Source organism: Trachurus trachurus (genome assembly GCF_905171665.1).
Source record: "Trachurus trachurus genome assembly, chromosome: 8".
Taxonomy (NCBI): domain Eukaryota; kingdom Metazoa; phylum Chordata; class Actinopteri; order Carangiformes; family Carangidae; genus Trachurus; species Trachurus trachurus.
In genome coordinates, this window is record NC_139905.1 from 1785433 (window position 1) to 1811571 (window position 26139).

Below are 26139 nucleotides of genomic sequence, written 5' to 3' on the forward strand. Positions count from 1 at the left end.
GTTTCTATATTTAGATTTTAATGCATCTTGAGCAGGACATGTCCTAAAAACAAAAAACTCTTCTTCTAAATAATCTGTGACAAATGATGTAAAATGAGTCCAGAAACACAGAGTTGTATTAATTCCTCATTTGAGTCCAGATTTATTTTCCTCTTTATTCAGATTTTTATCAAAAATCAAAGTGACACCACTTGACACTGGGTTTCATCACGTCATTGACCCCTGTGCTGTTTAACCCTGATAGGAGTTGATCAATAAAGTTATTTATAATAATAATAATAATAATAATAATAATAATAACAGAGAAGAATAAAAATACAAAGTTAGTGACATGAAATGGTACAAATATAAATCTGTCTAAAAGAATCAGAATCTCTAAATCAGAGAGTTGTAGTCAGTGATTAGTCCAACAGGTATTGATCAGATATTGATTGTATATTGACAGACTGAGCTGAGGTCAGCATCAGCTGATTAATCTGTGCTGACATGTGGATGATGTGTGTAGAAGGCCACATGATGAAGATCCACAAGAACACAAGGACAAAGTCCCTCTATTGATTATTGATCAGGACACATCTGATTATTGATCAGTAATCAATGAATTTATCTTCTTCTTTTATTCTTTATTCAGATTGTGGGGCTGCAGTTTGTCAGAGATCAGCTGTTCTTCTCTGGTCTCAGCTCTGAAGTCCAACCCCTCCCACCTGAGAGAACTGGACCTGATTGGAAACTACCTGAAGTCTTCAGACGTGAAGGATCTGGATGATCTAGTGAAGAGTCCAGACTGTAGACTGGAGACTGTGAGGTCAGTAGGGGGGCGGAGTCAGTCTGTGCTGCTTTCAGCACTATTGGACTAAAGTCAGTGAGACAATAACAGGGACAACAGTCAGCCAATCAGAGCAGAGAGAGACAACAGTCAGCCAATCAGAGCAGAGAGAGGCAACAGTCAGCCAATCAGAGCAGAGAGACAATCACTGATCCATCACCTCTGTCCTCTGCTTCTCTTCTCAGATGGGAACCTTCCCTCCTCTGGTCCAGAACCTCCTGAACTGATCTGAGAGCAGCTCCACTGTCTCTCTCAGAGTCCAGTCCACCATCCTCCCTGTGTGTTCTGGACCTGACAGAGATCATCACTGTCTCTGGACTCATCTGATCCTCTACACACTCTCTGCTCCTCCTCCTCTTCCTCCTCCTCTTCTTCTTCTCTCTCCTCCTCCTCCTCCTCCTCCTCCTCCTCCTCCTCCTCCTCCTCCTCTTCTCCCTCCTGTTTCCTTCTTCATCCATTCTGGTTAATCAGCTCCATCTTGTGGTGTGGTGAAGAACTGCAGCTCATTTCCATTTCCACATTATTCAGTGTTTCTAAACATGATGGAGGTCCAGATCAGTTTGCTATGACAACAGTGAACACATTAATGTAAGCACCATGTTCGTAAACACTGTTTATTTTGTATAATGATCAATGATGTATATATTATTGTATATGTATGTATATATATTTTATATGTAGTTTTTTCTGGCTCTAATGTGACTCTGGCCTCTCAGGGAGCAGAGGAGAGAGAGGTGACAACAGCAAGAACAAAACCCTGTTTACTCAACATGAAGCAACAAAAACACATTTATCTAAACAATTAAAGCAACCAAGAGATTTGTCATTTGTTTTCAAGTCACACATTTTGCTTTTGAGACGACAGTTTTTTGCTTCAGTGAGTTTTTTTCTCTTAAATAAAGTTTGATTCTTTCTCAAGCTCTTGTTTCTGTTTGACGTTGAAGAAGTTTTGTTTGGATCGATTTGATACAAAAGTAATTCCATAGTTTTACAGCTGGAATTTACAAACCAGTTCAATCTGTGGTGATGGATCAATGAACCATGGATCAATGATTTACCAACTTTAGCTTGAGGATTACATCACAGAAACCAAAGTGAGACAGAGACACAGAGACATTTGTGGTTAAAATAAAAAGATGTCGCTGCAGCTGAGGTCTGGACTGGACCTTGTACCAATACAGGTGTGTGTGCAGGTACGAGAAACTTCATAAAATCTATTTAAATAACTTTGGACCAACAAGTTACAAAATGACAAAAATATTTTATTATCATAAATGACAACGTGTGTGTGTGTGTGTGTGTGTTCAGAAGCTGAGTGAAAACGCTCTGTACGACAGGTTAGTGAAGACGTCGATGTGGTCGCTGCTGCCTCCGACCGTCAGCACCTACACACACACACACACACGTTAAAGCTCAGAGTCCAAAGCATCAGTATTTATTTGTAGCAGCATGAAACAGACTGATCAATAATAATAATTAGAGCTGCAACAATGAATCAAACAATAACCGATTATTAAATTAATCGTCAACTATTCTAATAAAAAAATAAAATGATAATCTAATAATCAGTTTGAGTCGTTTCTTAAGAAAAAAAGGCCAGCTTCTTAAATGTGAATATTTCTGGTTTCTTTGTTCCTTTATGACAATAAACTGAGACAAAACAAGACATTTGAGGACGTCGTCTTGTATGTATGAATATTTTTCAACATTTTTTAACATTTTATTGACCAAACAACTAATGAATTAATCGTTTAAATAATGGACAGATTAATCGATAATAAAAGTAACTGTTAGTTGCAGCCCTGATAATATTATTAATAATAACAATAATATTATTAGTAATATTAATAATGATGGTGTTTGTGATCAGGACCAAAGGCCGTGCTGCGTTCAGGGACTCACCCGGTGCTCGGTGCTGTTGGTGTTGAGCTGCAGCGTGTTGAGGCTCTGAGAGGAGCAGGGGATCTGAGCCTTGACCTCGCCCCCCAGCAGGCAGTGGGACACGGTCGGCCCCTCCCCCACCGCCAGGATCTGAAACAGACACGTCACATCAAGGGGGTGGATCTGACTACAGCAGGCTAGAGCACTGGAAAAGAGAGTAACGACACGCATTGGTCAAGTGGAAACGCCCCCTGATGGAGGAATATGGGTATTGCACTTGCGCCCAAGAGCTGGCATCTCTGCAGTGTTGGTGAATGATTAAGTGTGGTGTTTTCAATAATTTAAGGACATTTATAGATCACCCACGTTAATAGCATCATCGTGGACCCTTTTACAGATAAATATGAACATATAGTGGCCATTAATTGTTGTGTCACGAATGCTTGCTGTCTTAAATGATAAAGATAAAGTCCACTAAAGTGTCATACCAGTTTGCGCGCTAAATTCAACTGTGTTAGCTAACTGTTCGCCACTTAAGCCTGTGTTTTCTTTAATTTGTTTGTTTTGGTCGAGCAAGTTATTGTGCTGCTATGCTTTTATTTTATTTCCATGCGAGGCTTTTTATGTTATTTATTTTCACAGTTGGTGGTTGCTTAGCAACGGTAAAGCGTTCGCTCGCCTCGTCCCCTTCTGTGTTTGTCCGCTGTGTGACCGGTAGTAACTGTAAACAGCTCCGTGTGTTTTTATTACTTATCATTTTTTTTAAATCAAAATTGGAGGAAAAACTTAACATAATACGTTTTGGGTTTGATTAGAAATAGGAAGTAGTGGAGCTAGTAGAGTGCATAGAGCCTATACATCAAATTCAATATAGCCGGGCCAATAAAAAAAACAAAAAAAAAACAGTTGTTCACATTAATGTTACAATTTAAATTTTGAAATAAATAAATTATAAGCATAACTTAATATGACAAAGGCACCTAAAAGCCAAAACACAGCAGTTTTCATCAATTTACAAGCAAGTTGGCAACACACATACATTGGAGTGAATGGGTTTCTTGGGCGGATTTGCAATACCCATATCCTGCCACTAGGGGGGGAATAAAGTTACCACAGGAGTCTATGGTGGTGTCATTACTCTCTTTTCCAGTGCTCTAACGCAGGTGTAGCTCACAGTCGGCCATATTGGAACAGGCAACTGTCTCTGACTCTGGCTGCAGTTACAGTGCAGTCAGAGGGGAACCCTCTGGGCCTTCAAGGTATTCAGTGAAGGCCTAAGAAAAAATATTGAAATAATTATTGTACTATTATATATTTATTTTAATTTTAATTTTATTTATTTATTTTATACAGTGAGCAACACACAAGTAATATTAGATAATTGTTATAAAGTTGGGACTAATATTTCTTGGGAAACAATGGGTTAATATAATGGAACGGCAAATGGACCAATCACAATTTTTCTTCCAACGGTATCTGGGCAGTAAATCATCGACTCCCCCTGCAGGGCCTTCAGTGGCTGTGACTGAAGGCCCGTGTAATGCAAGTCTATGTGGGCATGAATTTGAGATTGACAGGTGTCTTAGCCAATCATATTCCACTGAGTTGTGGGCGGGACCATATCACGACAGCTTCCGGGTATTCGCGAATACCCAGCAGAACAACATTGCCGCCAAAATAGTGAGGGAGCGGGTTGCCAAGTCCGCTTATTATACGTGACTTTGTTTTACGTGACTTTGTTTTTCTGTGAAGTGGCTTGGTAGTCGTGGGTTGCGGGTTTTTGGGCTTGTTGTTAAAGTGTAGTTACTTATTTAGGGCTGCTTCCAGCTCCATGAGTTGTCAAGTAGATATTTTCGACATGTTATTTAAACGCAGGATAGTTTGTCCTCCTGCTGGACCTGTCACCCCCGCCCCGTTCCCCCCGCCCCTCCCTCCCCCCGTACACACACGACACTTTGCCACGGTGACAACAACAACAACAACGAGATTGTCTTTCACCCTACAGTCTATGCTTTCACCACGCTGATCAAGAGAATAGTTACCGTAAGGAAAGAGCGGAGCCTACAGTCTGTGGCCGGAGCGCACATTTATTTATTAGAAGTTTAAATGGTGCTGATTAAACGCATGACTTTAAGCTGGGTCAGTTCTGCTGTTGAAGCCCTGAAGCCCCACAGACCCACAGACCCAGCGCCACAGCAGCAGCAGCAGCAGCAGCAGCAGAACTGAATTTGTACTGTAAACCTACAATTTGCATATACCGGTAGTTTGATAGCCATTAAGGCCAGTGAAAAATGGCTGAACATTTACAAAGAGCTTGTGCCTTTTTCCCATGTCACCTCAGGAGGTGTTTGTTTTATAGCCACTTTTGGCAGAAATATTAAATCCACAGTGAAATTCAACTGTGTCTAAAGCTCAAACAAACACAAAAAACATTATCAAAAATACATCTTTAGTTGTTGAACAGCTCATGATTGACATTTTACTTTCATTAAGCTAAACAAATAAGTGAATGTGTGATTTGCTAGTTTTTTTTTTTTTTAAATAAGTGATTCATGATAGCCAGCTTTGACTGACTGTTTTTCCAGAATCACCTTGTGTGTTGTGAAGCCAGTTAGGGCAAAGAAACATGTAATATGCCGACCATCCATGTGACAAGGCTCTGGCTATTATTTCTATTGCTATGTTTAATTTTTTATTGCTACATGGTCCTATTGAAGGCCCAGGGTCTGGGTCCACGGTTCGCCACTGAGTGCAGTAGATGGTGATCCAGTCATCTTCACTAAAACAACGATTCATAACTCTGTGAAAAATAAACCAGCATGTAGCTATTACTTTAACTATTTGCATAATGTCACTATGGGGCTCGAAAGGGTGACGTCACGGGGTTGGGGAAACTGCAATGCATTGTGGGCTTTGCGGGCATATGGAAAGCGGTTGTAGTGGAGTGTGTATGGTAGAGTATCCTCCTCGGTAGAGAGTTTTCAGTAGTGTTTTTCTTTTTTGTTCCGGTGAGATGGTGCAGACTTGTTGTGTGATTAGCTGCCACAATCGTTCACATGATCACAACGGCAAAAAGCTCGATGGGCTGAGGTTTTTTCCCTATCCAGCCCTATCCACACGTTTCCAAATGTCATCTATGGGCAAACCCGGAAGCCAGTTTTGCCGGTTTGGTGGAACTGTACGTTTACGTTTCCATGGTTTTCAGTCATTGTCATAGTTGCGGTAAACACATGGATCTATTAACGCTGGCTTTTAACACGGATGTCAGTCTGTGTGATATCCACTGTTAAAAGCTGCTGTGATGATCCAAGCGCTTTACAGATTTTCATTGGGAAAAAAAAAAAAAAAAATCCATGCATTTACCGCGACTACCGAAACCATGGAAACGTAAACATAAAATTCCACCGGAAGAGCAAAACCGGCAAAACAGGCTACGTTTTTGACGTTCGGAAAAAGGTGGATAATGTAACTTTTACAAAAAAAAGTACATGATTAAAATGATCCGTGATTCTAAATATGCTGCATCATAACTGCATAGACGTTCATAAAAATCAAACCGTTTTGAAATCGGACAAAGATTGAGTAAGTTATGGTCATTATAGCAGAACAGGCAGCAGAGGCTTAATGCTCTGAGGGAGAGAGTTGACCTTCCCAAGATGGCCGCCGTTCTGGCTACGCCGTGTCATTGGGAAACAGCGGCGGGTGAGTCATCTAGTCTTCTTATAAATATCTATGGGTCACATGACTTCAGGTGAGGTCAGAGGTCAGGTGAGGAAGCTGGGGACTTGACCTATGAATCATTTGGCAGAATTGTAACAATTTTCATGTCAATCAACTTGTCATATTGGCTACGATATATATGTATGTATACTTGACACTTAACTACAATTTCTTCTTATCTTGTGTAATGTGTGTATTTACTTATAACATCATGGAATTTTAATTGAGTGTTGTTATCCACCACTTTCCGGGGAATGACGCTGGGTGTCGCCATGACACTCGATTCCACCAGAAAGATTAACTGGGCTAACCGTTAGCTGTTAGCCGTTAGCAGTGTCAATAAACAATAACTCAATAAACGGCCCATGAAAAAATATTTTCTCCAGCGGATATCTGAGTTCCAACATGACTGAGCTAACTGGAGTAGTTTCATGTCGTGTCCGACAACGGGAGGGTTTTAACAGCTGACGTCCTGATGTTAGCTTAGCTGCTGCTGTTAACTTAGCTGTCAGCAGCAGCAAAGCTAACAACTACGATAACCATGACTAGTTACAAAAACGTGCACACAGAAATAGTAATGTTTGTTCAATAATTTGTTTTATAGACTTAACAAACATCAGATTTAGTCCAAGCGGTTTTGGCAGCCCGGAGCCCCCACTGGTACCTACACCGGTGGCTAACGCTACCAGTTAGCCGCTAACGCTACCAGTTAGCCGCTCGCTAGAACTGGTGGCTAACGCTACCAGTGGCTAGCGCTACCAGTTAGCCGCTCGCTAGAACTGGTGGCTAACACTACCAGTGGCTAACGCTACCAGTTAGCCGCTACTAGTTAGCCGCTCGCTAGAATGCTACTAAAACCGACTTCCGTTGTGGTGTGACGCAATGGATCATGGGAAAATAAAGTGGTGGATAGCCATTGTTATATTCATCATCATTATTGTTGCTGTTGTACTGTTTTCAACATACTGTCAATAAAAACACTTTCTGAAAATAGAGCAGAAGACTTTCAGAGGTGAGGTGTGTCCCTGAAGGCAGCACGGTGTGTGTTGTCCTCACCATGTCCTGGTAGAAGGCGGCCTGTCTCTGGCAGCCGCTCAGGGGGAAGGTGGAGGTGGGGGAGAGGGAGCGCAGGTGCCACAGAGACAGGGACGGCCCCCCCCCACACAGCTGCAACACACACACACACACACACACACTGAGGTCAGACACAGGAGCTGTGATCTCCCAGCAGCACCTGAACGCACCTCCACCTGTGTTTTTCTTACCATCCAGTCAGAGTCTGTGGTCAAACAGCTGATCCATTTACCGTACTGAGGCCGCGCACACATCTGTACACACACACACACACACACACACACACACACACACACACAGGTAAAAACAGGTGAGTAAAGGTGAATATAGGTGTGTACAGGTGAGTAAAGGTGAGAACAAGTGAGAACAGGTAAAAACTGGTAAAAACAGGTAATAACAGGTGAGAACAGGTGAGTAAAGGTAAAAACAGGTGAGTAAAGGTGAGTAAAGGCGAGTACAGGTGAGTAAAGGTAGAAACAGGTGAGTAAAGGTGAAAACAAGTGAGAACAGGTAAAAACTGGTAAAAACAGGTGAGTACAGGTAAAAACAGGTGAGTACAGGTGAGTAAAGGTGAGAACAGGTGAGCAAAAGTGAGTTAAGGTGAGTTAAGGTAAAGACAGGTGAGTAAAGGTAAAAACAGGTGAGTAAAGGTGAATATAGGTGAGTACAGGTGAGTAAAGGTAAAAACAGGTGAGTAAAGGTGAGTAAAGGCGAGTACAGGTGAGTAAAGGTAGAAACAGGTGAGTAAAGGTGAGTACAGGTGAGTAAAGGTGAGTAAAGGTGAGTACAGGTGAGTAAAGGTAGAAACAGGTGAGTAAAGGTGAGTACAGGTGAGTAAAGGTGAGTAAAGGTGAGTACAGGTGAGTAAAGGTAGAAACAGGTGAGTAAAGGCGAGAACAGGTGAATATAGGTGTGTACAGGTGAGTAAAGGTGAGAACAGGTAAAAACAGGTGAGAACAGTGGTGACATCACAGAGCAGGTGTCTCACCTCGTACTTGTAGACCTCGATGCAGTGGACAGTCTGTCCCGTCCTGCTGTCTGAGGGACACAGACATCAGCCGGTTAGAAGCTCACCTGTCCTGACTCACCTGTCCTGACTCACCTGGCCCCCCATCCCCCTCCTCCATCACTCACCCCTCCCCCCATTTATTTATTTAAGCAGGACGATGCACATTAATGAACATAATAAAATGTAAAGGTGCCAGTGTTAAGCCAACAGCTCGTTTCTGACTGCAGTCCTCCTGGCCAGGTGTTAAGAGCCGTTAAAATAAACACAAGGACGGGGGTGGTGCGTGGCGCAGTGGTTAAGGCAGCCGCCCCATGTAGAGGCTACAGTCCTCAACGCAGGCGTCCCCGGTTCGAATCCCGCGTCGGGCAGACCTTTCCTGCATGTCATTCCCCCTCTCTCTGCCTCCCTATCTCTACTATAGCTATCAAATAAAAGGCATAAAGAGCCAAAAAATATACTTAAAAAAATAAAATTAATAAACACACACAAGGACATGACAACAGAATTCATACAACAGGAAAAACACACATGTAGAAACAGAAACCAACAGACAAAAAAACTAGAAAGAGAGACAATTACAGTTTTTCTCAGTTGCTAAAACACTAAACCCAGTTGTCTGAACCAAATGCTCAGTTGTCTGAACCCACTGATTGAATCAGTCTCTTTTGGCAAAACCATCAGCACTTTTCACCTGTTTAGACACAACTTACCAACACATTTTCATTGTGATGCACCTGTGTTGCATAATGCTGAGCACAGGTGGCAAAAGTCAAACACAACTAAAGCACGGGTGTCACCGGTTGAACACAACAACTCAAAATTGATCACACTTGTGTCCAATGATGTGAGGGCACATATACTGTAAGCCAGTTGAGGATGAAGTCCTGTGGCCTGACCCAGTACAGAGAAATGATGCTGTGGCTGAGTTGTGCACTTCTCATTTGTATATTTTTACATAGGTTTACTGCATACAAGTACTAAATGCACAAGATTTCTGTTTGTCTTTGTACTGTACAAGTGCTACGTGTAAAATGCACAAGATTTCTGTTTTTTGTACTTTTTTATTTACTGTACTATGTACAAGTGCTAAATGCACAGGTTTTTTGTTTTGCAAGAGGAGAAGATGAGAGACGGCAGGGTGAAGGAAGAAAGGATGAGGGAGGGAGGGAGGGAGGGATGAACTGGGAAGAAAAAAGAAGAAGGAAGGAAAAGGGGATGAAATGGATGTGGAGAGGGAGGGAGGAGGGTGAAAGAAAGGGAAGGAGAGAAGTGCTACAGTGTAAATGCACAGGCAACATGCATTTAGCTACAGTGAAGGATAAACATTTATTTCTACAGCTTCATGTGCTGAGCGTTGTGTTTTCTATTTGTCTATGTAGTGTTTAGTGAAGCTCAGTAGTGTTTTTAATGTTGATTTGACAACATAGTTCAGTTTTGGGCACAGATTGAACTGTTTTGAGGTGAAAGAAAGTTCAGTTTTGCAAGAAGAGTCTGAGGTTTTGTGAACGTAGCTTGAAAATTGGGGGTTTGTGTTCACAGTTTAGAGAAAAGGAGAGCAGCTTTACAGAAATAATGTGTCTTAGCGATGGAGAGAAACGGTAACATGAGGCGACACGGTCACTCACCCCAGATCCTCACGGCTCCGTCCTCGCCCCCCGACAGGACCTCCCCCTCGCGCTCCCTCACGCTGACACAGTGGACGTAGTCCGAGTGTCCCTGCAGCACGGACTGGGGGGGGGGACGACGGACGTGTCAGTCACACGCTGTTTAGGAGAGCACTAAAGTCTCTCCTGCTAACCAGTCAATACTTCCCACATGGTCTGTCTGCCTTATCTAAACTGGGATTACTTTATATTTTGATTTGATTTGATTTTTATTTGTCTCAAACAAGCACATCAAAAGACATCTATGTAACAAGAAACAAAACAATAATGATACTGTGCAGTTTGAGAAGGGGCTGAAGGAAGCAAAGCTGATCAAGTTCAGCCCCCCACCACGTTGTGATTCATGTCATACATCTGTAGTTCCATACAATTCAGAAGATTAAAAACACATTGCTTTAATATGAAATAAGACCATGATTATAAATAAAAAGAGTAAAATTAGCAGTCCAGTTCTTTATAACTGTCCAAGAGTGTATGTTTGTACTTACTTTTAAATTGTTTTAAGTTATTGCACATTTTTATATCCTCATCTAGTCTATTCCACATTTTAACACCACAAAAATAGATGCTAAAACTTTTCAGGGTAGAATGGATGGTAGATTGTTTAAAGTTACAGTTCCCTCTTTAATCATATACTATGCTTTCTCTGACCATAAACATTTTTTGGATGTTTATTGGTAGCAACCTATTCCAGGCTTTAAACAAAATCTGACCTGTTTTGAATTTGACTATAGGTCCTCAAATCTTAAAATACCAGATTTTAAAAACAAGGGATTTGTATGATCAAGGTACCCAGCATGATGAACCATCCTTATGACTCTTTTTTGTAAAATGCAAATCTATTTCTTATCATATGTTCATCAAGCTTTTTGTGTTGCATTGTACAAGGTTAAATCATGTTAAACCATGTTTGTGTTTATTATGTATGAACGGTTTTGTACTTCACAGATGTAGCTATGCTGATTAGCTTGGAGCTGTAGGTGGAGAACGCCGCCCTACAAGCCCCTGGAGGGTTCTGGTCATTTCCCCTTCACATTGTTTTGGATTTTATATGTTATATCTTTTTTAACTTTGATATGTGAAAATAAACAAATAAACAAACAAACAGAAGTGTGATAAACGTGTTATATTATATACAGACTGACCTTGAAGGCGCCGTGCTCCATGTCCAGGATGTGGACGTTGTTGTCTCCGCCCCCGACGACCAGACTGTTGTCCTGAGAGACGGAGAGACGGAGGTTGTTTCTGTTTCAGGATCAGTTTTGTCTTTGTCAAACATGAAGATGAAGACCATGTCTCCATCTGTGTGTGTGTGTGTGTGTGTGTGTGTGTGTGTGTGTGTGTTCTTGTACATGCTACATTGTGAGGACCGGAACAAGTTTTTAACCAACACACTGAGGACATTTTGGCCGGTCCTCACTTTTTCCAAGGGCAGTTTGAGGGTTAAGACGTTAGGTTATAATTAGGTTTAAATTAGGTTTAGAGTGATGGTTAAGTTTAGGCATTTGTTTTGGATGGTTAAGGTTAGGGTTAGGGGCTAGAGAATACATTATGTCAATGTAGACCTTTATTTTACCAGGCAAGAATTGTTAAGAATACATTCTTATTAAGGCAATGGCCTGGTAGGAGGTGAAAGACCTCCTAAGAGTCAATGACATGTCCTCACAAATTTTGTATTTACAGGGTTAGGGTTAGGGGTTGTGTGTGTGTGTGTGTGTGTGTGTGTGTGTGTGTGTGTGTGTGTGTGTGTGTGTGTGTGTGTGTGTGTGTGTGTGTGTGTGTGTGTCTCACTCGGGGGTTGACGGCCATGGCGTTGATCTCAGGAATCTCCAGACTGGACCTGAGGACAGAGACAGACACTAGTTGTGTTTCCATCAGCGTGTTCAGATCATCTAGATGTATCGCATCAGAAAATGATGATGGAAACGGTTACACCCCGCCTTTCCGAAGCCCCGCCTTTCCGAAAATAGACTTCCATTCATTTTAATATTTTTCTAAAGACCCCGCTATTCCGATAAGGCTATTGGGGAAACCCCCCCACTCCGAACGGACAGATGGACGTAATCGGAACTGGAGGCTGTGCAGTGCGCATTGATCCTTTTTTCCTTTTTGGGGTCAAACGGATCATGTGCATAATTAACTGCAAAACAGGCAAATACTTCATATTAATGACATAATGTTCATTCTGCTTCTAGCCTGTCTAGCCTCTACCTGGTCTTTTTACTAAACTTAACCAACTCCTTTCTTCATTGCCTAAACCCAACCAAAGCACCTCCCTCAGTCAGCTGTCGGAACAGCGGTGTTTCGAAGTGGGGGTATTTCGGAACAGCGGGGTGTCTGAGTGGAGGTGTGTCGGGATGGAGAGCTGTCCCTGATGGAAACGCAGTGATTCGAATTAAAATCCCCTGATTCGCACAAACTGAAATACGCTGCTATGGACAGGTGTTGGTTGATTGGAATGGGATGGAAACAGCTGTATGCGAATTAAGTGACGTAGCCACTTTCACCCCATCTGCTCCCGTGTTGCAGTTCATTCACTAGACAACATCAGGGTTTTACTACATGTAATTAATTGTGGCATCGCCACGGCAAAATAAAAGCCCCCACACACCTTCATAATGATGTTACTGCACAGTTCTTCATAGTTCCTCCTCAGTAAAAACCAAACTTATCAACCAGCGAATCCAGCGTTCATTAATAAAGTCTCTCTCTCTCTCTCTCAGACAGGTCGCGTTATGACGGTAATAAACATATGCGCTAAATCGCGCTAATGTGTTCAAATCCAAACTCCGTAGATGGAAACACACAGGATTCAAATTTCTTTTAATGCACATTTCCCAGTAATTCGAATCACTTTGGATGGAAACATGGCTAGTGGAGACCTGAGGACAGACTGAAGACACATTTAAAGTCCCAGTCTGTAACTTATTTGTCTTTTTCTGATCAAAAATCAAACCTGTCTTTCATAAATCCGTATTTGACTGAAGGTGAATCACAGCTGCTACAAATGAAAGCTTTCTGGTTCCTTAGAATGAGTTGTTACAAGTCGTTACAAATACAGAAGTGGGCGACGCACCGAACCGCACAATTCAATCGGATCACGAAATAACTACAAACTACGTACTATACCTTTAAGACAGACTGAGGACACCTGCTGAGGCTAAACTCACCTGTAGTCTGGTCTCTTTGTCCACAGAGGTTTGACGTTCTGAGGAGACAGGAAGTCACTGATCAGCTGATGTCATCCACGTAAACAACAACATTAACTCTTTTGCGACCACACTAATTCCTCAGCACATCCGCTCAGGACCACACGTTTTTGGCTATTTGTTTACCTTTTATCTCACGTCGAACCGAACTCTGTACGTCACCTAGAAACAAACGGTATTCACGTGGTTGAAGAGTGACTTTCCAACGTGCTCCTCGAAAAAACGGAGAGTTTTTCCGCCGTTTGGTTCGTGAGTACGAAGGAGGAGAAGAGAGCTGGGTTTCTCCAAAAACGGAGCTCCCGCTCTAGTTTCAGAGAAAAACACACTTTTGTGTCAAGTGGCAATCTGCTCATTTTACCGCTACTCTGCAGTGTGCCATGTCTCCCAAACAGTGTTAATTTCGTCAGACGAGACGAGACGAAAAATATTCGTCAACGATGGTTTTTTTCATGACGAAAACGAGACGAAGACGAGACTAAATCAATGCCCTTAAACACTGACTGTGACGAAATTTACACGCATTTTTGTTGACGAAAAAAGACGAGACGAAATCTACTTAATCAAATAAAAACTTAATAAAATGTCTCTTTCTTTTTTCGTCACAGACTTTTAAATTAGCTACAATCCAAAAATTGCCACATCACTGGATGCATGTCATGTTTTTATCCTCCTGCGCTGCTGCCAGGGGTGTGTGTGTGTGTGCCTGAGTGAGGAACACACACACACACACACTATGTGCTCTGTGCGGCGAGTAGGCTACAAACTGGTTATGGGGGGCGGGGGGCGCATGGCCATTGCAGGGGGGCTGCCGGCGCTGTAAACCGGCAGCAGAATCGCTGCGAAGCTCCGAGCAACGGAGATCATGTGCGAGCCGGAGCCTCCCGTTCATATCATTGCATTTGTCAATCGCCGTGTTTTATTTTGAAAATTAACCGGATTCTCTCGTTGTTTCTTTGTGCGACTTCCTGCCCAGCTTGACAGGATCACACGGGGCTGCGCCGCGGCGCTGGTGTGAACGACACAATCGTTAACATCAAAGGGCTCCGCTTCGCTTCTGCGGCCGGTGTGTCCCTGGCGTGGACGCATCTCCGCACTGGTCGGTCGCTTCTGCGCTGTGTGTGTGTGTGTGTGTGTGTGTGTGTGTGTGTGTGTGTGTGTGTGTGTGTGTGTGTGCATCTCTGTTTAGATACTGACAAATAGCCTACACAAACGCACACACAAGCTGGAAAGTTGGCTCATCTGACAGCTGCCTGTCAATATTGGTTTGAGTAGATTAGTTGTGATTAACATTAGCCTACTGTCAATCTGCTTTCAAAGACTAAAAAAAGACTATTGACTAAACTAGACTAAAATACTTTGGATTTTCTTTGACTAAAACTAGACTATAATGCCAAGACTTTTCGTCGACTAAATGTGACTAAACAAAAAAGAATACAAGCTGACTAAATATGACTAAAACTTATAAGGGCATTTGACACAAGACTAAGACTAAAACTAAATTGAAAAATAGCTGACAAAATTAACACTGCTCCCAAATCATTTCTACGGCTAAATAAATATATTTGTAGGTAAATCTGGGGGGGGGGCAGCGTGGAGAGCAGCGGTGCAGCGGTGCAGTGGTGCAGCGGTGCAGCGGTGTGGGTCTCTGGCCGCAGCGCAGCAGCTCCGTGACACTGCTGTGTGACTGGCCGCCGGTGAAAATGTCCTTCCTATTTCCATTTTGGAGATACTGATTTTTAGGTCTTCACTGAATGTTAGTCATAATTATTACTATTAAAATAAACTGAATAAATAAAGACATGGGATGTTTCATTCAGTATGTAATGGACATATAGGCCTATATAATGTGTTAGTTTCACTTTAATTGAACACATTCTACATCGCGGAGGCGACGTCTTTCCACTCAGGGCTTCCTTCACCTCTGAAACGGGGCAGAGCTCCGTGGAAACACCTGCCTGACACAGCAACGTAGGGAACCGTGCATGTCCGCGGCGCACAGCTCCACGGACGGGAAGGGGGGGAAAAAACGGCGTCGCCGTCGCACCAACTGCACGCGGCTACGCGCCGCTTTAATGAGCGCGCACGTCGCGTCCACATTGGAGGTCGGCTGTTATCAGTATAATCAGAGACCATGAATGAGTTCGCCTCAGTTTCACGTGATTGTCACTGTCACTGTTAGAAAAACATTTTACTGACCCCAGCTGAGACGCTGAGACCCCCCCCCAAAAAAAAAAAAAAAAAACTCTTCGGATCTGAACGATTCACACAAGTCACCTCATTGGTCATGAAATAAGCGTCCCTGATATCAGAGGAACCATATTCACACAGCGGACCTGAGAGTGTCTATTATCATAATCTGTAAAAAAAACGGTTGGTCGTGAAAGAGTTAACATGATCAACATGTGGACAGGTGAGAGACAGGTGAGACTACCTGTCTCTCACCTGTCCCCCGTCTCACCTTCTTGATGAGCTCCGTCCAGCTCCAGGCGCTGACCTCCCCGTGTCCGGCGCTCAGCAGCTGGCGGTCGGTGGACAGCAGAGAGAAGACGGGGCCCTGGTGAGCTGGAGGAGAGGACAGACTCATCAGACCAGAACTAAGACCAGGACCAGGACCAGGACCAGGACCAGGACCAGGACCTGGACCTGGACCAGGACCAGGACCAGAACCAGAACCAGGACCTGGACTAGGACCAGGACCAGAACTAAGACCAAGACCAGGACCTGGACCAGGACCTGGACCAGGACCAGGACTAGAACATCAGTCTGGACTCACCTGTGAAGGTCAGGACCGGTTTCTGACTCTGCACGGTGGCGTCTGGACTCAGAGCTGCTGACAGGCTGCAACACATCAACACGTTAAAGGGATAGTTCAACATTTTGTCAAATTGGCCCATTGCCATAATCCCTATAGTCATAGCAGTAGGTTCGTTACCTTTAATTGTCGGTGCAAGCTGTTTTTAGAACGGCAGAGCAGAGCCGTGAGCTGCTCAGGGCTACGCTAAGGGAATTTCTTGGTTTCCCTCATCAAACTCATCAAATACACAATCCAACAACTCCACAACGCTCTGGTGGACAAGTTGTGAGCTGCACATTCACCACGCTATGAGATAATAACACAACGTTACCAGACAGAGTTGTTTTAGAGGGAAATACAGAGACTGTTGATGAAAAACTGTCCCTGAAGGCAACGTGCATCAGTGGTTTTACATGAATTTCCCTCTACAACAACTCTGTGTGGTAACGTTGTGTTATTATCTCATAGCGTGGTGAATGTGCAGCTCACAACTTGTCCACCAGAGCGTTGTGGAGTTGTTGGATTGTGTATTTGATGAGTTTGATGAGGGAAACCAAGAAATCCCATAATGAGCCTCCGTAGCGTAGCTCTGAGCAGCTCACGGCTCTGCTCCGCCGTTCTAAAAACAGCTTGCACCGACAATTAAAGGTAACGAACCTACTGCTGTGACTATAGGGATTATGGTGATGGGCCAGTTTGACTAAATGTTGAACTGTCCCTTTAAGACCAGGTGACAGGTGGTCTGGACCGGGTCAGGTGACAGGTGTGTGGTCTCACCTGAACAGGGCGATCTCTCCGTAGTTGTTTCCCGCCGCCAGGAATCGGCCGCAGGGAGAGAAACTCTGAGAGAAGACGGACATGTGGAGGAGCTGTGGACAGGACACACTGTGATGTCACCGCTGCTGTGATGTCACCGTGATGTCACTGTGACATCATCATCAGCATCATCATCATCATCATCATCATCATTAGGGGTGGGGAAAAAAATCGATATTGCAATATATTGTTGTGCTCTCTGTCGCAATAAATAATCGATACACTGACGGCAAATATCGATATTTTGTTACAACACATTATGGATTTACCCCGTTGTCACCGTCAGTACTTAATCTCTCCTGTCCTTTTTGTGGGGGCGCTAATCCCGTAAATGAGGGTAAAGTAGGCGTGAGTAGCGGCAGAAACTTGGACTATTGCACATAGGCTACTGCACTTTACTGCAATTATTGTTGTGTGATGTTTTTTTATTCCTTTTGTTTTATTCTGTTTTTCTCTCTTATCCTGTTGCTATTTGTTGCTGCTGCTGCACAAATGTAAATTTCCCCACTGTGGGACAAATAAAGGAATCTTAACTTAACTTAAAGCAGATATCAGTGGAATGTTTTTGTTAATATAAGTCCTAAATAGTCCTATTTTCCGTCAGCAATCACTTACATGAAGTATTTCAGCCTAAACACGAGTCTCTCCGTCACTCTGCTCTGCTGTAACCCGAGGAGAAAATTTTCCTTGTGGGATACAAGTGTTATCCAATGAGGAGAGAGAACGGCATGAAGGGCTGTGTGTGCAGCCAAGGGATGCGCGTGAATGTGGTGACGTAGCACGAGGACCAATTGATGCCTGACAAGGGCGGGGGCTGCTAACTCATGGTGCGTTCAAAGAAACTCGTACTTTGTGTTTTTCCTTCCTGTGAAGTCATACCAGTTCGATCTGGTACGAGTTCACGGGTCGGAAGTTACGAGTGGCCGTTATAGGGAACTTTCACAGACAACAGGATGGTAAAAACACGAGCTACGGGTTACCTGGAACGCTACCAAGTCGTAGTTGTGACTTGAAGCTGTAACTTACGGTTTCAAAAGCCTGCCTTGAACGCAGCATTAGCCGAAACGGCCGTGAAGCTGATATCTGCTTTAAGAAGAAGACAACAGCAGAACAACAGAACAACAACAGAAGAAGAAGACCCATCCGCAAGTTTCCACCAGAGTTTCCACTCTAAAGTGTGGACCGTTAATATAATACATCCATGGTGTGCACCCACTTTGGCTGTTACGAAACAGATGACAGGAGAACACTGGATAAAGAATATAATCTGCAAGAACTGTTTTGCGAAGGTAAAATATACAGCAACCACACAGACAGGCGTATGTGTCTCTCTCTGTGTGTGTGTGAGTTACTACGGTTACCGCGGCGCTCCCGTCCCCCGGACATTTCTGCAGCTGGATTTACATGATCCGGTCTGAGACATGAGTCGTCCCACTGCGTCTGCACGTCACACCGGCGGTCGTACATTTGTAGGAGGAAGTTGTAGTTGCTGTTGTTGCGGTTGTGCGCGACGTAGAGCTGCCGCTTCCACTAGCGAGTTTTTTGTTTTTTTTCCCCCAATCGCCCGTTCATTCAGCCTGGTGAGGGAGGGGGGTGGGGGGGGGGGCGCTGTCTTATAATGTTACAGAAAACCTGCATGTTTTTTCTCCTCATGTCCTACACTAGAGAACTTGTTCTTCTTATCACCAAAGAGGCTGTTCTCTCTCTGACAGCTGGTTTTTAAATACCATGAATGGAAAATTACATAAAACATGTTGCTACTGACTTTTAAAGCAGAAGTGAGTGATCCGGTCGTTTTCGCTAATGCTGCGTTCCAGGCAGGCTTTTGAAATCGTAAATTACAGCTTCAAGTCACAACTTACGACTTTGTAGCGTTCCAGGCAACCCACTCGTGTTTCTCCGACCTGTTTTACCGGTGAAAGTCACTATAACGGCCACTCGTAACTTCCGACCGGTGAACTCGTACCAGATCGAACTGGTACCACTTCACGGTCGGAAAAATACGAGTTTCCTTGAACGCACCATAACAGTCCTCGTCCCTACGTCGCCACATTCACGGCGTTCCTTGGCTGCACACACAGCCCTGCATGCCGTTCTCTCTCCTCATTGGATAAAAACTGTAGGATACGATAAAAGTTTTCTCTTCGGCTCAGAGCAGAGCAGAGTGACTGACAGACCCGTGTTTCAGTCCAAACACTCTATAGAAGTGATTGCTGTCGGAAGATATAACTATTTAAGACTTATATTAACACAAATATATCACTCACTTCTGCTTTAAGTATCATAAAGCACTGTCCTGGTTTACATAAGACATGTTATTAATGTTCATGCACTTTAATGTCTCCAGCTGTACAGTGTTTATTCATTTGTACATTGTACGAAGTTTTGGAATAAATGCACGAGAATTTTTCCTTTTTATGTTTTTTTTTTTCAGTCACATACAGTATATCGTGATATATCGTTGATGAAATTTCTTGCAATATATCGAATATCGCAGATATCGTGTATCGTGATATTATCGTTATCGCGGGCCAAATATCGCCACAGTATCGAATCGTGAGTTACCCATATCGTCCCACCCCTAATTATCATCATCATCATCATCTCACCAGCTGATACAGTCATTCACTTCACTGTGGCGCCACCTCCTGGTCACGTCACGACACTGCTGCACTCACACTCCTTCCCCCTCTCCTTTTCTTTCCTCCTCCTCCTCCTCTCTCCTTTCCCCCTCCTCTCTCCTCCGTCTCTCTCCTTTCCTCCCCCTCTTCTCTCCTTTCCTCCTTTTCTCTCCTTTCCTCTCTCCTTTTCTTTCCTTTCCTCCCCCTCCTATCTCCTCTCTTCCTCTTCTCTCCTTTCCTTTCCCCCCCTCCTCCTCCTCTTCCTCTCTCCTTTTCTTTCCTCCTCCTCTCCTTTCCCATCTCCCTCCTCTCTCCTTTCCTCCTCTTCTCTTCTCTCCTTTCCTCCCACTCCCCTCTCCTTTCCTCCTCCTCTTCTCTCCTTTCCCCCTCCTCTCTCCTTTCCTCCCCCTCCTCTCCTCTCCTCCCGCTCCTCTCTCCTTTCCTCCTCTTCTCTCCTTCCCCCTCTCCTTTTCTTTCCTCCCCCTCCTCTCTCCTTTCCCCCTCTCATCTCCTTTCTCCCTCCTCTCCTTTCCTCCTCTTTCCTTTCCCATCTCCCTCCTCTCCTTTTCTTTCCTCCTCCCTCATCCTCCTTTCCCCATCTCCCTCCTCTCCTTTCCTCCTCTTCCTATCTCCTTCCATTTCCTCCCCCTCCTCTCCTTTTCTTTCCTTTCCTCAACCTCCTCTCTCCTTTCCTCCCCCCCTCTTCTTTCCTCCTCCTCTATCCTTTCCCCCTCCCCTCTCCTTTCCTCCTCTTCTCTCCTTCCCTCTCTCCTTTTCTTCCCTTTCCTCCTCTCTTCTTTCTCCTCTCCTTTCCTCCCCCTCCTCTCTCCTTCCCTCTCTCCTTTCCTCCTCCTCTCTCATATAAATAAACGTGCCTTGTCTAACCTGCGTGTTGCCTTCACTTGATCCAGGTTCAGTTGTAAATCTCAGTGTTTCTTAATTTAACCCTATCGATACTGATCGGTACTGACTCATCTTGACCCGGTACCGTGACTGTGGATTTATTTAACCTCTACAGCACCGTGTCCTCGTGCAGAGTCAGAGTAGACTAACTAACAACAACAGAACAACACAAGGCGCCAAACAAACAGACAAACAGACAAACACCGCCACCGACCGGGCCGCTCTCCGGTCCCGGTCCGGGGCTTCAGACCACCGGGGACGGAGCTCACCTCTACCGGACCCATGCTGCCGAACCGAGACACACAGCTGCTGCAGAACCAGAACCAGAACCAGAACCAGGACCAGGACCAAGCTGCGACAACCACCGCCTGAACACCGACGATTCAAAGAGGAAGGCGAGGGAAGATGGCGTCACCAGTGGCGCAAGGTGTTCTGGGAGATGTAGTAGCCTATCCATAGATTTTATCCCTGCAAACTATTTTTACGTAGATACAAAAAAGACATTGATGTGAACTGTTCATTCTGCAAACAATGTGAAGAAGATCTTTATCATCTGTTCTGGTCCTGCCCCTTTTCATCTGCTTTCTGGCAAGATATTTGTACTTTTATTTCTCAGAATATCTTGTCTGGTGTGTCTCTTACATATGTGAATGTGCTGTTTGGGTTCCACTCTTATCCTGCGAATAACAAAGATCATTATTACATCATCAACATGCTTGTTCTACTTGCAAAATACCACATACACAAATCCAAATTCGCTAATCACAATCCATTGTTCTTAATTTTTGAGAAGGAACTCAAACAATACTTAATAACTATTCAATATTCATCAAACAAAAAAGCTATTAAAACCACTGAGTTATGCATTTTAGATAGCCTAATATTTTATTGGATTAATAGCAATGTTTTGTATACTATTTTGAATACTGCGACCCCCTGGCATTGTATTGTTCTTTGTTTTGTATGTTTTACTAAATGTAATACCTGAATTGTCAATAAAATTTGCCTTAAAAAAAAAAAGAAAAAAAAAAAAGAGATGTAGTAGCCTAGTAGTAGTAGAAGTAGTAGTAGTATTCTTTTGATAAGAAAATACCCGCAAAGAAATTATTTATTATCAACCTTTTTATTCTATTGGCCAAATTCCATACAGCTACACACCAGCAAATGTTCAAAAGAAAAAAACAAACTTTTTGTCCTCATCTCTTACTGTAAATCATATCTAGACACACTTTATTGCAAAAAAAAATCCAAACATTAGCCTTATGTCATGAATTTGACTTGTGATCTATTGTTTTGTTTTGTTTCTTTAATTATTATTTATTTTATCTTTATTTAATTGTTTTTTCTTTCTGTCGATATTTTTTATTTGATTCCTGCACTACTCTGCATTACCTCGAGCATTCCTTCTTTGTATGGACAGTTTCCTTGTACACTACTTTGTGTAAATAAAGTTTATAAAACAATATTCCCAATTTCCCCACGAGAAAAATATCTATCTATTTGTTGTTTAATATGAATGCTTCACCTCTGCCTATTAAAACAATTAGCTGATCAATATGTTTATTGATTTGACCTGATTGGCCTCAGTGTTTTGTTTTGTTTTTAATTTCTCCTACTGTTTAACCCACGTTTGTAACACTCACACGCAGTCAGAGATTAATAATTGATCATTAGTCTAAATGTGGAGGAGGAAACAAATCAGTGATTTTACAGCCTCTCAATTAGATATTGATCTAATCATAATCAATAAAATCACTTGGCCTTCACTTCATATATCATCACACTTAATAAACAGATGTTTAATATTTCATATTCCTGTTTCATATCCTTCAGTTCGGTTACTTTTAATATTCGATATATATATAGATATAGTCTACTTGCCAACAATGAGTACCCGGAAATGTTGAGTACCCCAAAGTTTTATGTTAGAAATATAGAGTATGGGTCCCCAGTATTCAGAAACTGCCGGATGCTAACTTATATATATTGGGCAATTAGCATAACTGACATTATTTAGCATACATGATCATATGGGCAATATTTCAACAAAATTGACTTGGCTGATCTGGGCAATATTGGAGTGGTTTTAGGGGTTATTGATGATGCTGAATCCATTTCTGACATTTTCAAAATTCAAAATGGCTGTCTAAACCGGAAGTGACCAGATGAAATCCATCAAAACCATGGATGTATTATATCAAAACCAGCCCACTGGCGGTTAAAATCTGGTCACTTCCGGTTTAGACAGCCATTTAGAATTTTGAAAATGTCAGAAATGGATTCAGCATCATCAATAATCATGTTTTTAGTGTGTGCTCTTTTCATGTATTTTTCTACCTATCAAATCAGCCCTTTTCCGTTCAGTCAGTTTCTCTCTGTGATCAACAGGCCGACATCAATAAATAATATTCTCAGAATAAAAACGCTCATTGAAACAAAAACTGCTATTTATAGAAAGGTCATATATTTTTGTATCTTGTGTTATGAACGCGTGTGTGTGCTCTTATCAATAGGCTATAGAGATAGATAGTCAATCACTAGGCAAGGCAAGGCATCTTTATTTATACAGCGCATTTCATACCAAGGCAACTCAATGTGCTTTACATAAAGACAAAACATTTGAAAAAAGAAGCATAAAACACTAAAAACAGAGTTAAAAGCAAGAGCCAATAAAAGTAAAATAAAATAAAATAGATAAAGTTTTAAGTTCTTAAAAAGAGCTCAGCTATAAGCATGTGGAAAGAGAAATGTTTTTAACCTGGATTTAAAAGTGCTGACAGTTGGGGCTGATCTCAGTTCTGCTGGTAGTTTGTTCCAGTTGTTGCAGCATCACAGCTAAATGTGTCTGGTCTGAACTCTGAGCTCCACTATCTGACCTGAGTCAGTAGATCTCAGAGCTCTACTGGGTTTAGACTCTACTGACACGTCATTCATGTAGTTTAGACTCTACTAACATGTCATTCATGTAGTTTATACTCTACTGACACGTCATTCATGTAGTTTATACTCTACTAACATGTCATTCATGTAGTTTAGACTCTACTGACATGTCATTCATGTAGTTTAGACTCTACTAACATGTCATTCATGTAGTTTAGACTCTACTAGCATGTCATTCATGTAGTTTAGACTCTACTGACATGTCATTCATGTAGTTTAGACTCTACTAACATGTCATTCATGTAGTTTAGACTCTACTGACATGTCATTCATGTAGTTTAGACTCTACTAACATGTCATTCATGTAGTTTAGACTCTACTAACACGTCATTCATGTAGTTTAGACTCTACTAACACGTCATTCATGTAGTTTAGACTCTACTGACATGTCATTCATGTAGTTTAGACTCTACTAACATGTCATTCATGTAGTTTAGACTCTACTAACATGTCATTCATGTAGTTTAGACTCTACTAACATGTAGTTTAGACTCTACTGACATGTCATTCATGTAGTTTAGACTCTACTGACATGTCATTCATGTAGTTTAGACTCTACTAACATGTCATTCATGTAGTTTAGACTCTACTAACACGTCATTCATGTAGTTTAGACTCTACTGACATGTCATTCATGTATTCTGGACCTAATCCATTCAGTGATTTGTAAACCAGTAGCAGAACTTTAAAATCTATTCTGTAGCTGACTGGGAGCCAATGTAAGGTCTAAGAACTACCGCAGTGAAGTTAGTTTTAAAGCAATACTTACCTTTCTGGAACTTTTGCACATTTCTTTGTCTAAGTTAAAATGCTATTAATAATCTGATGATACATTAAAATGTAAGAGAAACCCAACAGGGTTAAAAACTCATCATTTTTTCATTCTCATATAATTCTGAGAAAAGTCTGACCAATAATATTATTCGGTCCGATTAATAAGATTTGACGAGCGACCGAACCTACTTAATATGTAATCACTTTGCGCACCCCTCTCCTCCTCTTCCCCCTCCCGACCAGGAAGAACGCTTATTGACAGAGCAGTAGCAGGACACACAGAGCAGAGGAGACTAGAGTCACAACACACAAGAAAGAAGGTTTTTGGAAATAAATAGTTTTTTAAAAGACCAATAACTGCAGCCGCAGCTGGTCGCGGAGTTTCATGTCTGATATTGTAACGTTATAGTGAGCAGCCCCGATACGTAAACACAGGAAGTCACATGTGTCTATAAAGCATCCAGTGCTAACGGCTAGTAGCTATATAGGCTACTGTTAGCTCTGTGCTAACGGCTAGGCTACTGTTAGCTCTGTGCTAACGGCTAGGCTACTGTTAGCTCTGTGAGTTCTCAGCGGTCCGGACCCGGTTGAACTCCGGACCGGCGCGGCTCGACTTGGCTCGGTCTGGATTTATTTTCGGCCTGAACCAGCGCATCAGGTGGCGCTGGTCCGGCCGCCAGCCCGGCTCGTTGAGAACTGTAATCTGTAACAATCACTTCCCCTGCGTCTCCAGTAGCAGTAGGCTAACAACAGTTTATTATAAAACTCATCAGTCATCATCACTGAGTCCGTTTATACGGTTTAAAACTCCGGTGTTGTGTTTGTGTTGTTCCCGTTTCACTCGCGTTCCTGTTCTGTTTACCGTTGCCATGCCAACGCATGCAGCAGGGAGGGAGGGGGCTCGTGGAGATGCGGCAGGAGGGAGAGGTGGGTGGGACTTGTGAGGGAGGTGGAGCTGTTGATTTTCAAATGTTTGTGCTGTGCTGAGTGAAATGCCAGATCGGTAAGTATTGCTTTAAGTTGGATATTTGACAGACATTCGCTCCTTCTCAATACATTAAAATTTCAATATAAGATGTGTTCAAATGCAATAAAAAGAGGTGTGTGTAGTAGAGGAGGCTTAGCCCTACCATCCTGTGTGTTTGAGTCAACAGGTCACATGACCTGGGAGTTATTGAGCTATAATGCTCATATTTACAGTAGCCTATAAAATACATTCAAAATTCATATAAAATATGAAATGTGTTTAAATGCAATAAATACAGGTGTGTGTAATAGAGGAGGCTTAGATATTCTGTCCTGTGTTGATTTTGAGCAAATAGGTCACATGACCTGGGAGTTATTGAGCTATAAGGCTCATATTTACATGAAATAAATTAATAATAAATATTTAGAGATGTAAAATTAAGTATTTTATACTGTAAATATGAGCATTGTAGCTCAATAACTCCCAGGTCATGTGACCTGTTGGCTCAAAACCAACACAACACACACCTCTGTTTATTGCATTTGAACACATCTTATATTTTCTATGAATTTTTTATGTAGGCCTATTGAGAAGGAGCAAATGTCTGTCAAATATCCAACTTCACTGCTGGGGTGATGTGATCTGATCTCTTTGTTCTGGTTAAAACTAATAGATGAATTGATAAGAGGCCCATCAGTGGACCCTGGTCGGTTTCCACGGTGCCACAGCCTTTGGTTTTGGTTTTGGTAAAATGACCTCAGTGTGTCATTTGCCCCGCGACCATCCAGTCCAGCAGCCTGGCTCGGCTCGGCTCGGCTCGGTTTGGTTTGAGGGGCCGAACTGCGCCAACAACAACAACAAGTCTGACTGAGATCCGCGCTGCTGCTGACCCGGGTGAGACTACACTAGACTAGACTGCTGCTGAACTGAAATATTTTTAT

At 42.6% G+C, this 26139-nt stretch overlaps 2 protein-coding genes across 2 annotated transcripts in view; one reads left to right on the top strand and one right to left on the bottom strand.

The window, feature by feature from the left end:
* Positions 1-1058, top strand: part of LOC310989777 (NLR family CARD domain-containing protein 3-like) — a gene marked incomplete at its 3' end in the record, with an annotated part of 219808 nt that extends 218750 nt beyond the window's left edge. Inside the window, exon 12 of the mRNA XM_083976925.1 lies at positions 1012-1058. Within this exon, the coding sequence (XP_083833051.1) occupies positions 1012-1058 (47 nt within the window). The remainder of the gene's footprint in view (positions 1-1011) is intronic.
* A 1014-nt stretch (positions 1059-2072) lies between these two features.
* Positions 2073-20931, bottom strand: thoc6 (THO complex 6). The gene is made up of 13 exons (XM_083976534.1): positions 20787-20931; positions 16955-17046; positions 16157-16221; positions 15842-15945; positions 13345-13382; positions 11966-12014; positions 11320-11391; positions 10136-10238; positions 8490-8539; positions 7693-7755; positions 7484-7594; positions 2729-2857; positions 2073-2211 (listed from the first exon to the last, which is right to left on the bottom strand). Exons 1-13 carry the CDS (start codon positions 20799-20801, stop codon positions 2131-2133), a joined length of 972 nt encoding a protein of 323 aa, XP_083832660.1. The 5' UTR covers positions 20802-20931; the 3' UTR covers positions 2073-2130.
* Between the last annotated feature and the right edge of the window lie 5208 nt (positions 20932-26139).

What these genes read in the sequence shown, in the direction of transcription:
- thoc6 (XM_083976534.1), bottom strand. An exon ending in TGGAGCACGGCGCCTTCAAG is followed by an intron (nt 10,239 to 11,319) that starts GTCAGTCTGTAT and finishes CCCCCCCCCCAG; the next exon opens with TCCGTGCTGCAGGGACACTC. An exon ending in CCAACAGCACCGAGCACCGG is followed by an intron (nt 2,212 to 2,728) that starts GTGAGTCCCTGA and finishes GTGTGTGTGTAG; the next exon opens with GTGCTGACGGTCGGAGGCAG.